The sequence below is a fragment of the Carettochelys insculpta genome, chromosome 8, assembly GCF_033958435.1.
Source record: "Carettochelys insculpta isolate YL-2023 chromosome 8, ASM3395843v1, whole genome shotgun sequence".
Classification (NCBI taxonomy): Eukaryota; Metazoa; Chordata; order Testudines; family Carettochelyidae; genus Carettochelys; species Carettochelys insculpta.
The window spans coordinates 25,857,951-25,873,898 of NC_134144.1; the positions used below are offsets into that span (position 1 = coordinate 25,857,951).

The 15,948-nt window shown below is 40.8% G+C and overlaps 1 protein-coding gene across 1 annotated transcript in view; it reads right to left on the bottom strand.

Annotated features, from left to right (window-relative positions):
• Window positions 1-4,338: 4,338 nt before the first annotated feature.
• Window positions 4,339-15,948, bottom strand: part of ZNF804A (zinc finger protein 804A) — a 308,566-nt gene continuing 296,956 nt past the window's right edge. The window contains exon 4 of the mRNA XM_075001530.1: window positions 4,339-8,008. Coding sequence (XP_074857631.1) covers window positions 4,744-8,008 — 3,265 coding nt within the window. The 3' untranslated portion in view covers window positions 4,339-4,743. The remainder of the gene's footprint in view (window positions 8,009-15,948) is intronic.

Here is a 15,948-nt window from a genome sequence, read left to right on the forward strand (position 1 = left end):
TGTTTCTCATTTGTCCACCTTGATTATTATTTTTGGTTCTCTGTGCCTTAAATATTGAGTCTGTCCCACGAAAGCTCATCTGATAAATTATTTTGTTAGTCTTTAAAGTGCTACTTGACCGCTTTTTTATTTTGAGCAGAAGAATGGGCGTGATATTTAAAATCCTACAAAGTAACGGTTCTGATATTCTGTTAAATTCTGTTAAATGTGAATGCAAAGAGAAACAACACAGTATTGCATATGCTGGATTTTAAGAGCTAAACATCAACTTGCTTCTTCTATTGCAAGTACAAACTAAAAGAAAAGTACTTTGGCATTTCCCTTGTCTGCTAATTCGTAGATATCTTCTGTGTGCCCCACGGTTCAGCACAGGAGTAAGGGATGTTACTACCTTAAAGCTCATGAATACTTCCATTGAAATCAATGCTACTATTAATGTGCTCAGAGTTAGATATGTATGGATATGAGAAGCTTTATATATATATAAAGCTTCTCATATCCATACACATCTTACTCTGAGCACATTAATAGTAACATTGATTTTAATGTATGATTTTTATACATATATATGTACACACATAGGATGTATATATATATTTCAATATATATATATGCAGGATCACCTCATTATATTAGTATTTCAGACATAAATATCAAGTGGTTAAAATTAAAAAAAACATCACAGAATCATAAAACACTAGAGGTCATCAAGTCCAGTTCCCTGCCCTATCTAGACCATCCCTGATAAGTGTCTATCAAGCCTGCTCTTAAATATCTGCTGCAATGAAGACTCCACCACCTCCCTATGTAAGGCCTCAACTACTGGTACTGTCCCAGCATTTTGAACATAGACTATCGTTATTCCAAACTTTCTTCGCTCATCTGCCTTTGTAAGTCCCTGATTCAGCAAGTTACTTAAATACATACATATCTAACTCTGCGCACATTAATAGTAACATTGATCTCAATGGAAGTATTCATGAGCTTTAAGGTAGTAACATCCTTCACTCCTGTGCTGAACCGGGAGGCATACAGAAGATATCTACGAATTAGCAGACAAGGGAAGTGCCAAAGTACTTTTCTTTTACTTTGCACTTGCAATAAAGGAAGCAAGTTACACATACACACACACACATGCACACAATGCATACATCTTCCTCTGATACAGTAGGCACACAAGCCAATGCGGCCAACGTGTTACTGTGTCCCCAGTTCCCAGGAACAGCAATTTGCATTTGTGAGTGGCTGAGGATTTTACAGATGGTCAGCAATGATCAGGCTCTAAAATGTGGGTGTTTCATGACTGCCTTGGCATCAGATGTCGCAGTGTATCAGTAAATCATTTTTCTTACCCCTGCAGAAACCGCATGGGAGTTGATTCATTTCAGGCAGAGTGAAAATGTACGGTAATCTGTGGTTAAATTCTGTAAAACAAACAATTGGGGCCTTCTGCTCTTTGTATGTTTTGTAGCATTTTAACTGTTCTGTGTACTTACAGATTATAAAGAGACATGTACAATTAGTCCAAACTACCACCAACACGCAAGATTATTATGAGTCTTAATGATTGAAAAGTCCTATTTACAAAATTATTTTATGGTTGATATTACCTGAGAAACGGTATGCCTCCAGGAAGGTCATGGTCTGGACAGATTGCTGCTTTCCAAGGACAGGAAAAAACACATTTCTCATCTCAGTGGAACATATTAACTTTTCAATCATTTCTTTGTGTTGCTGTTCTGGGAATGGGAAACCATTTAAGAAAATCTATAACCTAATTTAGGTTTATCATTGCAATCTGAAGATAAATTAATTCCAACAAATCAGGTGATTTAAAGGAACAGTAACTTATTTTTATACCTTTTCCTGGTAATCAGAATCATTATATAAGTTGGCAATATAAATTGCAACAGCAAACATTAAAGAAACTATTTAGGTTTCAAAAATTTGGCAGCTTGTGTGTCTACGAATTATAGTGTTTTCAGTTATTAAGTACTTGAAGAGATTTTCAAATTTATAAATCAGACTGTAAAATCAGAAAGTATAATATACACTCTATAGTATGCAGAACTACACTTAGATTATGTACCCAGTAAAGATTATTTAGTAATACAATACCAACTCATGAACTTTTTATTAAATATTTTAACTTATTCAGTTTGAAACCTGGTCTTTGTTATTAGAAAACTTTTCTGTATTCCAACATCTGCAGTAACATATAAGGTATTACTATGTTAAAAGTACTTATACATGCTGGTTATTGGTATTTTACTTATCTTTGTTAAGTTTATACACTGTTATGATGCCATTACCTTATATAATGTATAACTTTGCAGTATCTTTAAATTGCTAACTGTCTGAATATATAATACGTTGTGATGAAAATATAAATCCAAAATATAAAATAGAAGTAACAGTAAAAAACTGGTGTGCCTTTTGGGGATTTCTTTAAACAAAAAATATTTTGGATGGTTCTTTTAGATCTGATGGGTAGTTTTTACCAGCTGCAGCATGAAAATTGTTAAAACGATGAACTGCACCTAACTGTTTCACATAGTAACTTACTGTTTTCTAATTGCAATGGTATAAAAGTATTTTGCTTCAGTCTTTTCTAATATTTTAAGCATGCATAAATATAAATTGTTGCCTAAATATAAAGGTAGTTTAAAATTTTTACAGCAGGAAAAATAATTTTCACACACAGATATAAAAAGAGAAGTAGCAATTTAAGCTACATTTTCTGTATGCCAGATTCAACAAAAAGGCATGAAACCACAAACTGGAGGGAGAAAAAACAAAGTTCTTTCCATCTGATGTTCAAAGGTGCTCATTGTCTGTAGTACCTCTTACCACACACCCATTTGAGCGCTAAGCACCTTGGAAAAACCAAGCCTCCAAAGTGCTCCTTAGTATCAGCTGTAATATAACTTTCTACAATGATACAATACCTGCAAAACATTGGAACAAGTAAAATATATTACCCCAAAGCACTAAAATTGTATTTGAAATTGATTGATATGGCTTTTAAATGTAATATATTAAAATTTGCTTTATTGACTTAGATATAGTCTAATATTATAGATGGAAGATATAGATGGAAATGCATAAATATATGTTGCCATTTTACTCTCGTTTAAGAGTGAAGTTGGTATTAATATATTCTTCACAAATTAGCTTTCCTTGAGCTTCACTTATACTTAATTTTATTGTAATCATACAAATGAAGAATAAAAGCCAACATGATATTCAAAATTATTCCTTACATTTGTATTACAAGAGGGTGTGCCACTATTCTGCAAGATTTTTTTTATTCAGGTGACTAGTCCAATTTAAAATGAATGGGACTAGTCATATGAAAAAGTATTGTGAGCTCTAAACCCTACAGTATGAAAACATTCAGATAAAATTGTTTATGTGATGGTAAGAATTTGATTCAAACCCTTATAAAACTGGAAAACCTCAGACAAATCTGTAATTTTCTTCAATTCAGATATGCCCACATAGCCTTGCCATTTCCACCTATCGAATGAGATGATACACAAGTAGTAACACTCTCCCCTGTGATAGCCTTATTCGTCCCCCACTACGGTATGTGTCCATGTCCACCAGGGCAACATTGCAATTATTTGACTACCTTTTCTGAACTGTTCACCATTTCAATGCACCTATTTTAGGCATAAAATGAACTCAGCTAGTAAAAAGGGCATGCATGCACACACCATGTGGTTTGTGTGTACGCACTGCCAGTTAAGGGGCCAGTTATTCTAGCGCCATTTAGAAATGTGAATTTTGTAGAAGCAAAATGGTATATCACCATTAGTAGTTTCAGTCTTGCATTTGTGTGTGGAAGTGGATGACAGCTGTGGAGGGGAGGGAGGGGCCATGCAATTCTATTTACTCTGAAGAAGCTAAATGCAGACATGGTTTACGCTTTACCCTGAACGTCCTTGCCATTTTCCCCCTTAAGTAATTTACTTTGAAAGATGCACTTTTGGCATAACAGAAGAGAGAGCAGCTCATACAATCAGCAGTTTGTGCACAGACTACAAATAGACAAAAATTTGTCTCAGTGATATCAAACTGCTAACACAAACAGATCTATTATTACCTTTTGTCCCTTGCTCTGTAACACAGTTATCCTTAAGGCATTAGGCTATGAGCTTGGTGATGAATCACTAGATGATAGGAAACCTGATTATCCAAACACAGCGGGAGTAGACTATGTTATCCAAGTGCTGAAACCCATCATCTGTGAGGCTTCAAATGAATGATTTTTGATATACTTAAATAGTTAACAAAAATTTATTGCAAGAGATAGTTTGTCACTAGATTTACAGTTTCAAGAAACATGATACAAAACAGTGCATCAGCTTTGTCTAAACATTAAGTAGGTGCAAGTTCACAAAGATTAAAAAAAGCAAAAAGAGCATACTTTACAACGTAAATTACAATACTATAAATATATTTTATATACATTATACATATTCTAAGACACAATTTTCATATATATATAGTTCATATTAGTATCAGACTATTCAGTGCTTTACTTATGTTATGGAGCTGAACTTTACATACATATTTGCATCGTTACACTTATAGTAGATGATTCCAAATGGATGAGGCATTTTAACCAGTTTATTCCAGTCATGTAAAGAACCACTTGTCAAATTTGATAAATGGGTACATACACCAGTATGCTCATTTGGAGACAATGTTTCCATTTGGATTGTAGAAAAACCAGACCTAGAAGAGGGGCTGCAATGGAATGACTGCTGGGTGTGGTGAAAGCAGAGAAGGAAACAGTGTGTGGGGTAATGGAGCGAAAGCCAGGTGATTCGGATGAAGGACAGAAGTTGGAATTAGTGGCAATTGTGGTGGAGCAACAAAAGTCGTCTGCGTTCCTGGACAAAGTCTAGGTCCTACTGTGAGATGAGGTAAAGGTGTTCTTAAAAGCGCTGGCACCTGTGAAAGAAACTGTTGGTGAGGCTGGAGAACCTTAAATGTACTTGCAGCAGCAGCAGCAGCAGCAGCATGCTGCTGTAAAACAGTGTGATGGATTGTGGTTACAGAGGTAGAACATAATGGTTGCTGCAAAGACAAAGGCTGATGAGGAGAATTATAAGGTTGGATTGCGGTGGGAGGGAAGGCTAACTTCACCTTGTTGGCCAACATGTTTTGCTGAATGAGCTGCTGATGGGTCCCACGTTGCAAGTCTTTGACCTTTCCATGATTTTCTGGGGGAAATATCAATGTCTGATCAGGCAGTGTAAATGGAGCAAGTATCTGGTCAGTGGTGAAAAAGGTATGACTATCTATATGTGCTTCTTTGAATGAGAAAGGCAAAGGGCTGTCAAAGGTGCCTGAATTAAACCACAGCCATTCACTGGTTGCCTCATTTATTTTTTCTGGGGGTATGGTCTCTGCTATTTCATAATGGCATAGATATGATTTATGAGGAGTTTGTTCAACATTTCTATCAGTACCGGGCACTTTATAAGCAGCTTGACTTTCAGGGCCCTTTACATTTTCATGTTTCTTTTCCTTTTCTAGTGTGTCCTCTGATGTTGCAGTTGTCACAATGTCATGTTCAACCACAGAAGGAACAGGAGGCATGAGATCCTCCAAAAGTGTACATGCAGAGCTCTCCATCGCTGAACACTCTATTGACTTTTTATGTTCTAATACAGGTAAGCAATCAGATTGTAGAGGCAACTTTTTTTCTACCATCTGTGTTGTTTGTGCCACATTTTTTGCATAATCTTCTGTAAACTGAACTTTTGTTTGCTGTATATTTTCTTGCATTAACAATTCCCCCAAAATATTTAAAGTAGAATTGCATGTTGAAGGACTATGATTTTCATTTCTTCTTCGTTCTTTGTTGACAAATAGCTGATGGATTCGAGGTTTTTTTCTCCTCCTTCTCCTTTTAGCCTTATAACATGCAGCTAAATTACTTGTTTGCCTGAGATGCTCTTCTGGTAAGAAATCCTGTCTGAATGTACTTTCATCTGATGAACAAGAATACGTGTGTTGTCTTCGCTTTTGATGGGACCTTTCAGTTTCATCAGTCAGAAAATCATAGGCTCTCTTTATGGGCTGGCTTTGACTTGCAAAGTTTTCCAAACATTTATGATCTGGGTTACTGTTAGATCTTCTGACCCTACAGCTACATAATGCTCTAGAAAACATTAAGTTATGACTTCCAGAATTCAAAGTCAGCTGTTTTGACTGTCTGTGAGAGCTTGTTCTGTACTTTCTGTGCTGAGGTTCAGAATAAGTGAAATGGTCATTTCTATTTTTTGTGTTCCGGGTGTCACATGGTTCTTTGTCCCCATGTATAATGGTTGTTTTATGTTCACTGTTTTCAGTGCCAAGTTTTTTACATGACTGTTGTAACTGCTCTTCAGTTAAACACATGCTTCCAGTTTCATCTCTGCATTTCTCTGAAGTACTCTGAAGGTGCTCATGTTTATCTTCATTGACATAATTAATTTCCTGTTTAACTGTTGAAAATACTTCATCGGCATTTGCTGTTTCCTTATGATGGTGATGGCATAGTTTTCTCCTCCTTTTCCTTTTTCTATTTTTGTGAAACCATCTTTTGTGAGTTTCTTTAGTCCATACTTTGTTGTGTTTGTCATCTACCATGGTGTCCTGTCCTAAATGGTTTTTGGAAATGTGGTATCTGTCTGTTTTTCCAAGCCTGAAAGAGGCATCTAGGCACATTTTATCTTGATTTGTTGCAGGTTCACAGCTTATAGCTAATGGAAAATCTTTTCTAAGTGATGTTGCTTGGTCACAAATATTTTTATTGTCTTCTGATTTGTAATCAGCACATTCTGAACTCGATCCATCTGTGTCATCTAAAAGAGTACTCTGATTGGACTCAGTCTTGTGATGAGAATGAGGTATGTTTGACTGATGTTTAGTTTTCTCTGTGATGTTATTTGTTCTTGATGACTTGAAGTCAAAACATAAAGGATTACAGCTATATGAAACAGATGGTTCTGTACATGTATAAATTAACATTTCAGATGGCCACTGAAGAACAGATGATCCATGTTTGCTCAGAACAGGAACAAATGGTTCACAAAGTCTTTTGTGTGTCTCATTTTTGTTCTGTGAGGCTGTACGCTTCCCCTCAGAATATGATGGTGTAAGTATCTCAGACCCAGTTTTTTTAATTTCTGAGTCAGTAGTGGATGAATCACTATGAATGTATTTATCATTTTTCTCTTTGATATCTTGCAAAGATATGCAATCATCAGTGATGTCAAGAGCTGTGGATTTCTTTCCCGATAGCTCAGAACTGTTACTTTCTACACACACTGTCTGATTACTAACAGCAGCTATGGACAATGATTGATCTGGTAATGCTGTTGAATTGTTATCAACATAATAGCCATCCAGATCATCAGATGTCAGTTGTTTCAAGTGAGAATCATCAGAAACTAATACTGTATTCTTTAGTATTATATTCTCTTTAGTGGACAGTTCTTTTGACTCTTGAATTTCAGAAGCTTCTACTGTGTCAGTACTTTCTTCCACCAGTGGGTGAATGTAGTTTTGTTTCTCCTCCGAGCACACAACTATTTCCGTTGCTGACGGAGATTGAAGATTACAAGCTCCTGGAAGAAATCTACTTCGCCTGCTAAATTCATGGTCACTAGACGTTTCATCACTGTATTCATAGAAAACTGCAGCTGAGGACTCCAATTTCACTGATGCTTTCTTAGGAAAAGCAAAAGAGAATCCTATTTTATGTCCATGAGCTCCTTGAACTTGATCCCCAAGTTTGTTACTGTCAGATTTGTTATTACTTGCACTTTGTGAGGCAGGAAAAGCACTAGAAGTAACTTCTTTAGCATTCTTTGCATTGTGCATTAATGTACCATTGAAATTCTGTAGTTTGTTAGAAGGGCCTGTGATAGCACTTTGTGGAATTTCATGGAAATTATCTCTCACAGTAACTGTAGTGGACTTGAACATGGGACCACTTCCGGGAGCACTAAAAAACACAAAAAAGCCTTCCATAAGTACACTTCAAAGAAATTAAATGTTTGAAGTTACTGTTCCTATTGAACTGTTATTGCCAGAAACTTGTGTCACATTTGTTTCCACAAAGATTTATATGGGATCATCTTAATGTGTTATGCTAAATCAATAACTCCAAAACAAGACAGGAGGGTGGGTTTAAACTTCTGCCCAATGCAAAATCTAGTAGGACACATGATGTCTCATAAATCTCCTCCCTGTCACCGAGATCCCTCCCAATGCATTTCTGACTATCTGTTCAACCTCTCTTCCTATTTGTGATCACAAACATCACTGAAAATGTTATCACATTCTTACATGCAAAACAAAAATAATAAGATTGGGAACTTCTGCATTGCCTATACGTCATGCTACTTTTGAAGCTCAGCTAATAAGGCCTATCTTTCACCATACAGTATAACAATGCCTTTTTACTGGAAAATTGCACTGATATTTGAATTAATCATGGAGAAACCCCAAAACCTTCATAAATTCCTTACCACTAGTCATCCAGAAGCATGCATGCTTACCTGTGTTTAATCGATTTTGGCTGAAAATTGGGGAGGATGTCCCACAAAAAAAGAAGGGTTTATTTTTGAGAGCTTCTGTGTTACCTGAATCCAGCTAAGATGAAAATACCTTTAGCATAGCTGTTCCATGGATCTAATGTTTGATTTGTTACCAGCTGAAACTTGGTAATTGTAGCAGAAATGTTTGTATCTCTGTTTAACTGCAGCTTCCTTGAGAAAGTGACCTTACAATATAATCTGATGTCAGTGGCAAAAATTAGGATGGTAAGGGACAGAGGGAAACACCTTTCCACAAAGAGTTTTGCACTTGCTCAGAGTTCCATGGGCTTCAAGGACTGCCATGACACAACCACTTTTAAGCCATGGTTCCGCACCAAATCAGGAAGAAAAGCAACTTGACCAAATTTCAGTGATTGGTGTTTGCAACTTGCATGAGATTGCATCACCAGTCACATTTGGCCTGGCTACCCCTCTGTCTCTATGAAGGGAAAATCAGGCCAGATGATGATGTGATATGGAGCATAAGATAGTCTGTTCCTGTTCAGTGAAGCACAGGGAAGTCCACCAAAACTTTGACTCCTCGTCACAACAGATACACACTGAGTAAAAGAGAGGGGAGGGAGGCTGAGTCCCCGTGGGGGAATAGGAGATGAACAGAGGCCTTGCTGAAGGAAGGGGTGGTAGTGACCAGAATTTTCCCCTCCCTTCAAAAACATTTGAATTGATGCCACTGCCTGAAGTTTGCCAAGTTCTGCAGTTGATGGACATCTCGGTGGCCAATTTCCAGGGATACGACCCCCTTGCTGAGGGCAGCTAGCTGCCAAATTAAGAGCAACAACTAAGATATCACAGCAGACTAACTCTAAAACCACATACAGCTTTCTAGATTGTCAATAATTTCTGAACTACAGACAGCCATCCATAGGGTGTGCCACTACACAACATGGAAAACAGGTATTAAATGTACACGTTAACTTATCATCCTCGGAAGAACTGCTGCAGGCTTCTGTATTAGCTGAATATTTTGACAATTCCTCAAAGCCCACTTCAAGTAGAACAACATGAGAACAGTTAGGGCTGGCTGAAAGTGTTCTGTTTTTTTGCCAGAAAACTGTATTCCACACAAGGCTGTGTCTACGCTACACAGAAATCTCGAAAAGGGAAAAGTTGAAAATCTATATCAAAACAAGGGATTTTGAAACAGTGCGGCCACACACAAAAAGCGGATTGCTGTACTGGTCCTCTATTTCGAAAAAGGCCCCCGGTCTTTCGAAAGCAAGCGCCCACACAGCAACCTTATCCCTTTCGAAAGAACAAGCCAGGAAACACCACACATGGAATCACATGGCTGACAAGCCCTTCCAGGTCCCACAACCAGTGGCTCCCTTAAAGATCCCCTCCCAAAAACACCCACCCTGCACACACACAGCACTACAGAGCAGCAGACAGCACCAAGGGGACCGTGCTCTGGGAAAGTCGCTGTGCATGGAGCACCAGCAGCTGCCCAAGGCTGACGCCTTCACCAACACTGGAGCCCAGATGGCATTGGTCATCCTAGCAATGGTGGAAGCCCTGCAGTCCACGAACTGCACCCCCACCCTTCCCACTCCACTGGGGTCCTGCAGGCTCTGGCCACAGGGCAACCATTGCACCCTGTTCCCCATCCCCTACGGCACCTCTAGAGCCACCCCAGCAGCGGAGACTGGTGGAAGAGGCTGGTACCTGGCCAGTGGGACGATGAAAGGTGGCTCCAGAACTTCAGAATGACAAAGCAGATATTCATGAAGCTGTGCCAGTGGCTCACAGCCACCCTGCAACATGTGGACACTCACATGTGGCCTGCACTCCCGGTTGACAAATACTTGGAGATTGCGCTGTGGAAGCTGGCCACCCTGGACAGCCACCATTCAGTGGGACACCAATTCGGGATGGGCAAGGCCACTGTTGTAGCTGTCCTCCTGGAGGTAAGCCAGGCCATGGCCCCACACCCACCCTGGGTTGATGGGGTGCTGGGAGGGGCATAGGTTGATGGGGTTCTGGAAGGGTAGGGGGTGATGGGGTTCTGGGAGGTGTGGGGGGGTAGGCTCCCCCTGGATCACAGTGGTGATGAACCAGAGGCCCAGTGTGAGTTGGGCAGCTGGGGAGAGGGTGGCTGGGATAAGGGCAGTGAGTTTGGGGGCAGCAGGGGTGGGGACAGGGCTGGACGGAGCGGCAGAGGGTGGAGCAGGGGGTGGGGCAGCAGGGGAGCAAGACACTGGAGGGCCATGGCCACCTTGCCCCAGACTTCCCTTCGCCAGGCCCTGTCCTCCTGCTCCATCTGGAGCCACTCCCAGAGGACAGCCGTCTACTCCCAAAAGGCAGCAGTGTGGGCTGCCATGGCCTTCTGGGGGATTTCTGGGGACATGCAGCTTTAAGAAGCTGGCCCCAGGGACCACGGAGCCCCACTGGCACTTGCTAGAGTGTCTTCACACTCCCTCAGGCTGGTGCCTTGGAGGACCTGCTATTTAGAAATAGCGGCCCTGGAACATCTACACATTCCCTATTTCGAAATTCACCTTTGAAAGGGGCTGCTCTTCCTGAAATCAGATGGGAAGAGTGGTTTTGAAATTCGTGCCCCTTTTTGCCAAAAACAATTTCGAAAGAGGCTGTTCCGCATGCAGACGCTCCGCAGCCTCTTTCAAAATTAGATCCCTTTCTAAATTGATTTCGAAACATGGGGCTAGTGCAGATGTAGCCAAAAACATGAAAGATGATGTCTGTTGTTGGAACCCCACTGCTCTATTTCAGGGGCACACAGGATTACCACCACCATGATCCAGTGATATTAGTTAGTAAAGCTAGATCAGATTTTTCATCCTCCCAGGCTTAAAATGTACAATGCATTCTCTTTTGCCAATTTGATATTCTGAATCAGCTTTTCATTTAGTTGAATGGACACTATTTTTAATGCTGCTTTTGACCCTATCATGCCATGTATGGAATTAACAGAAAGGAAGATTACTCACCTGTAGTAGCTGACATTCTTCAAGATGGGTATCCCTGTGGGTGCTCCAAGTGAGGTGTTTTGGCAACCTGCACTTCTAGTTGGAAGATTTTTAGCAGTAGTGTCCCTGGTGGTGGCACATGCATGGTACATGGCTTGCTTCTGTAGCAGACATTAACTGCCATGTGCTGCCTGTTAGCCCTCAGCTCCTTCTCTATCCCCAACCAAGGGTACGATCTGAAGCAGAAGGGAGGAGGGATGGGTTGTGGAGCACCCACAGGAAAGCCAATCTCTAAGTATGTCTTAAGATCACTTTGTCTTTCTGAAATGTAATGTAAGGGCTGTCAGCTCCCCTACTCTTCTCAATGTTTTTATGGCTATTAGCAATGACTTTTTTGCTGATAGGTGTAACAATGAACATGTGGCCATTGGTTCAACAGGTTTTCCAGTAAGTGTGCATGAAGGACCATATTTAAGTCCCATTAATGTTTTATAGGTGGTTTTATAAGTGGAAATGAGTTGTTGAGACCTTTTACGAACTTTTTTTTATTATAGGGTGCATAAAGACCATACATCCTTCTATTTCATGGTGCTGCAAGAACATGGCAGCCAAACGTACTTTTATGGATAAGTTTGCCAATCCATGTCATTTAAGCTGTAATAAGTAATCTAGAATCTTGGACATGGAGTTACAAGATGGAGAAGGTGACCGCTGGGAAGATCAAGATTGGAAATAATAAATTTTCCTTATGCTAGGTTTTCTGCTCTCAATTAGTATGACTTGAACTTGTTGTGAACTTGTTTTAGTTTTGCTTGTATTAGCCCTGGAGGTGCCAAGCTGTTAGGTGGAGCATTTTGAGGTGAGGATGAGAGAGTGTCTCATTACTGGACTGAAAGGAAGGCAAAGTGGAATAGTTATCGAGAGTTGTGTTAAGAATGGGAACCAAGTCTGGCAAGGCCAAAGTGGTGCTATGAGTATGATTCTCACTCTGTCCAGTGGGGTCTTGTGGACCACTTTGTGTAACAATAGAATGGGTAGAAAAGTGTATAAGAAGGGTGTACCCCATGTTATCAATTTCTTGTTTCTGCCAGCTCTGGAATAGTAATTGGGGCACTTTGTATTGGTCTCTGTGGTGAATAACTCTCTAAGGGGAATCCCACTGATAGACTATGGTATGTAGGGTTTGTGCTTCTATCTCCCATTTGTGGTCTTGAGGAAAACACCTGCTGAGAGTGTCTGCAATAGTGTTCTCTTTGCCTGGGAGATATATCACACAAATGTGGACATGGTTGCATATGCAAGAGTCCTGCAGGTGTGCTCCTTCCTTGCACAGTTTGTGCAATCAAGTGCGGCCCTATCAGTTGATATAGCATGTAGGCTATGTTGTCCACGAATATTTTGATGGTTTTGTGCTGGATCATTGGTAGGAAGTGTTGACAAGCCTTGTGTATAACTCTGAGTTCTAGGACATTTAGGTGTAACTGCATCACTTGTGACATGTCTCCCCACCATGGGAGCGAGAAATCTATTGTGACTGAACATGCCACATGGAGTTGTTGGAAGAGAATATTTGTTGCCATGCTGGGAGTTTATAGCCACCATTGGAGGGTGGATTGGATGTTGAGAGGCATACTTAGTCTCTTGTTTATGGGATGTTTGTGTGGTCTGTAAACTGTAGGCAGTCAGGCCTGTAAGGGTCACATTTTTAGCTGTGCATATTTTATGATGAATATTGTGGCAGGCATGTGGCCTAAAAGTTGGAGGCATTGTCTCGCTGTAATCTGGGGACTCTGTATGATTGCGGTGATGAGTTGTGTTAATATCGTGAATTGGTATGGTGGTAGCTTGCTGTGGCTCGGACCGGGTCTAAATTGGGCTCCATAAAGTTTTGTTGGGAAGGATGTAGTTGAGAGTTTTGAAAGTTGATTTGGAATCCAAGGTTGATAATAAACTTGTGTGTGTCTTGAGTAGCTGTAATTACTTGGCCGAATGAAGGTGCTACTATGGCAATCGTTTAGGTGTGGAAATATTTTGATTCCTTGTTTGTGTAGATGTGCCTCTGCAACTGCAAATATTTTTGTGAAGATCCTGGGTGCTGACATAAGTCTAAAGGGGAGGACACAATACTGATAATATTTGTGACCCAGGTGAATCATAGGAATTTGTAATGGGCTGGATGTATGGGTATGTGAAAGTAAGCATCTTATAGGTCGAGGGATGACAGACAATCTCCCTTTTGTATTAGAGGGATGATGATAGCCCAGTATTACCATTTTGAAGTGCTTGTGCTTAATATATCTGTTGATCTGAGGCAGGTCCAGAATTAGTCTCCAACCCCTGTTTTTCTATGGAGTGAGAAAGTATCTGGAATAAAAGCTGTTGCTCCTGTACTTGTCAGGCACTTCTTCTATTGCTCCTACATGGGCAATTCTCTGCTATAACAACATCTTGTACAAAGGGTTCCTGAAGAGAGAATGTGGATGGGGAGCTGTTAGACTGGGGCTTGGAGATTAAATGGAAGCAATAGCCATTGAGGATAGTTTGCAAATCTGATTTGTCTGAAGTTGTAGAATTCTAGATGGGGTAGAAAGGTAGCTGATGGTGGTAATATTGGTACACTGTAGGTTAATGGCAAGGAAGATCTTTCAAACCCTTGACCAACAGTTGACTGTCTTAAGGTGGATAGGTGGGAGGACAAAGATTGTCCCTGCTTTGGTGACTGTCTAGATTGTCTCTGCCTCTTCCTTTGGTTGAAGGAGTGTGACTGCTGATGGGGAGATGGGTGGAAGCAATGCGTGTAGTAGCACCCTTGTTTCTTTTTAGTTTGAGGTGCATCCATACCCAATGTTTTAAGTGTATTGTGTGAGTCTTTCATATTATGTAGGGATGCATCTTTGGAGCTGGCAAACAATTTTTGCCCTTCAAAGGGAAGATCTTTAATTGTGGTTTGTATCTCTTTAGTAAAGCTGGACAAGTGGAGCCAGGAATCCCATCTCATGATAAGAGTGGTGATGAGAGAGTGGGTTGCAGTGTTGGTTGAGTCCAGTCAAGCTTGAAGGGCTATTATGGCTATTAAGGATCCTTCTGATAAATTGGCCATCAACTGGGACATGTATTCTTCTGGCAGCTGTTCAATAAACACTTTCATATTCTGAAGCACATTGTCGGGCCCAACGGGTAGTGGTCAATGGCTCAATATCTGGATGGCGGTCTGTTTCAAGCGGAGTGCTGCAAGGCTCGGTTCTGGGGCCAGTATTATTCAACATCTTTATTAATGACCTGGATGAGGGACTGGGTTGCACCCTCAGCAAGTTTGCGGATGACACAAAACTAGGGGGAGAGGTAGATATGTTGGAGGGTAGAGAGAGAATCCAGAGGGACCTGGATAAATTGGAGGACTGGGCCAAAAGAAATCTGATGCAGTTCAATAAGGAGAAGTGTAGAGTCCTGCACCTGGGGCAGAAGAATCCCAAACATTGTTACAGCTGGGGACTGACTGCCTCAGCAGCGGTACGATGGAAAGGGACGTAGGGGTTATGGTGGATGAAAGGCTGGATATAAGTAAACAGTGTGGCCTTGTAGCCAAGAAAGCTAATGGCATACTGGGGTGCATTAGGAGGAGCATTTCAAGCAGATCTAGGAAAGTAGTTATTCCTCTTTATTCGGCACTGGTGAGGCCACACCTGGAATATTGTGTCCAGTTTTGGGCCCCCCAGTATAAAAAGGATGTGGATTTGCTAGAGCAGGTTCAGCGAAAGGCAACAAAAATGATTAAGGGTCTGGAACACAAGACCTATGAGAATAGGCTGAGGGATTTGGGCTTGTTTAGTTTACAGAAGAGAGGACTTAGAGGTGATTTAATAGCAGCCTTCAACTTTCTGAAGAGGAGCTCTAAAGAGGAGGGTGAGAAACTGTTCTCAGTGGTGTGAGATGGCAGAACAAGGAGTAATGGTCAGAAGTTGAAGATGGAAAGGTGTAGGTTAGATATTAGGAAAAACTTCTTCACCAGGTGGGTGGTGAAGCATTGGAATGTGTTGCCTAGAGAGGTGGTGGATTCTCCATCCCTTGAGGTTTTTAAGTCCCGGCTGGACAAGGTCCTGGCTGGGATGACTTAGTAGGGGTTGATCCTGCTTGAAGCAGGGGGCTGGACTAGATGACCTCCTGAGGTCCCTTCCAGCCCTATGATTCTGTGATTCTGTATGTGTATTTTGCTAACAGAGCTGAATAATTAGCAATTCTAAACTGAAGAGATGCAGAAGAATAGGATTTTCAACCTACTAGGTCTAATCTCTTCCAGTCCTTAGCATATGGAGTAGAGTGGAATTGAGTCTGCTCACCCCTGTGGTGGATGGCATCGACCACATGGGAGTTGGGTGGGTAAACAAAAACTCTGTTCCCTT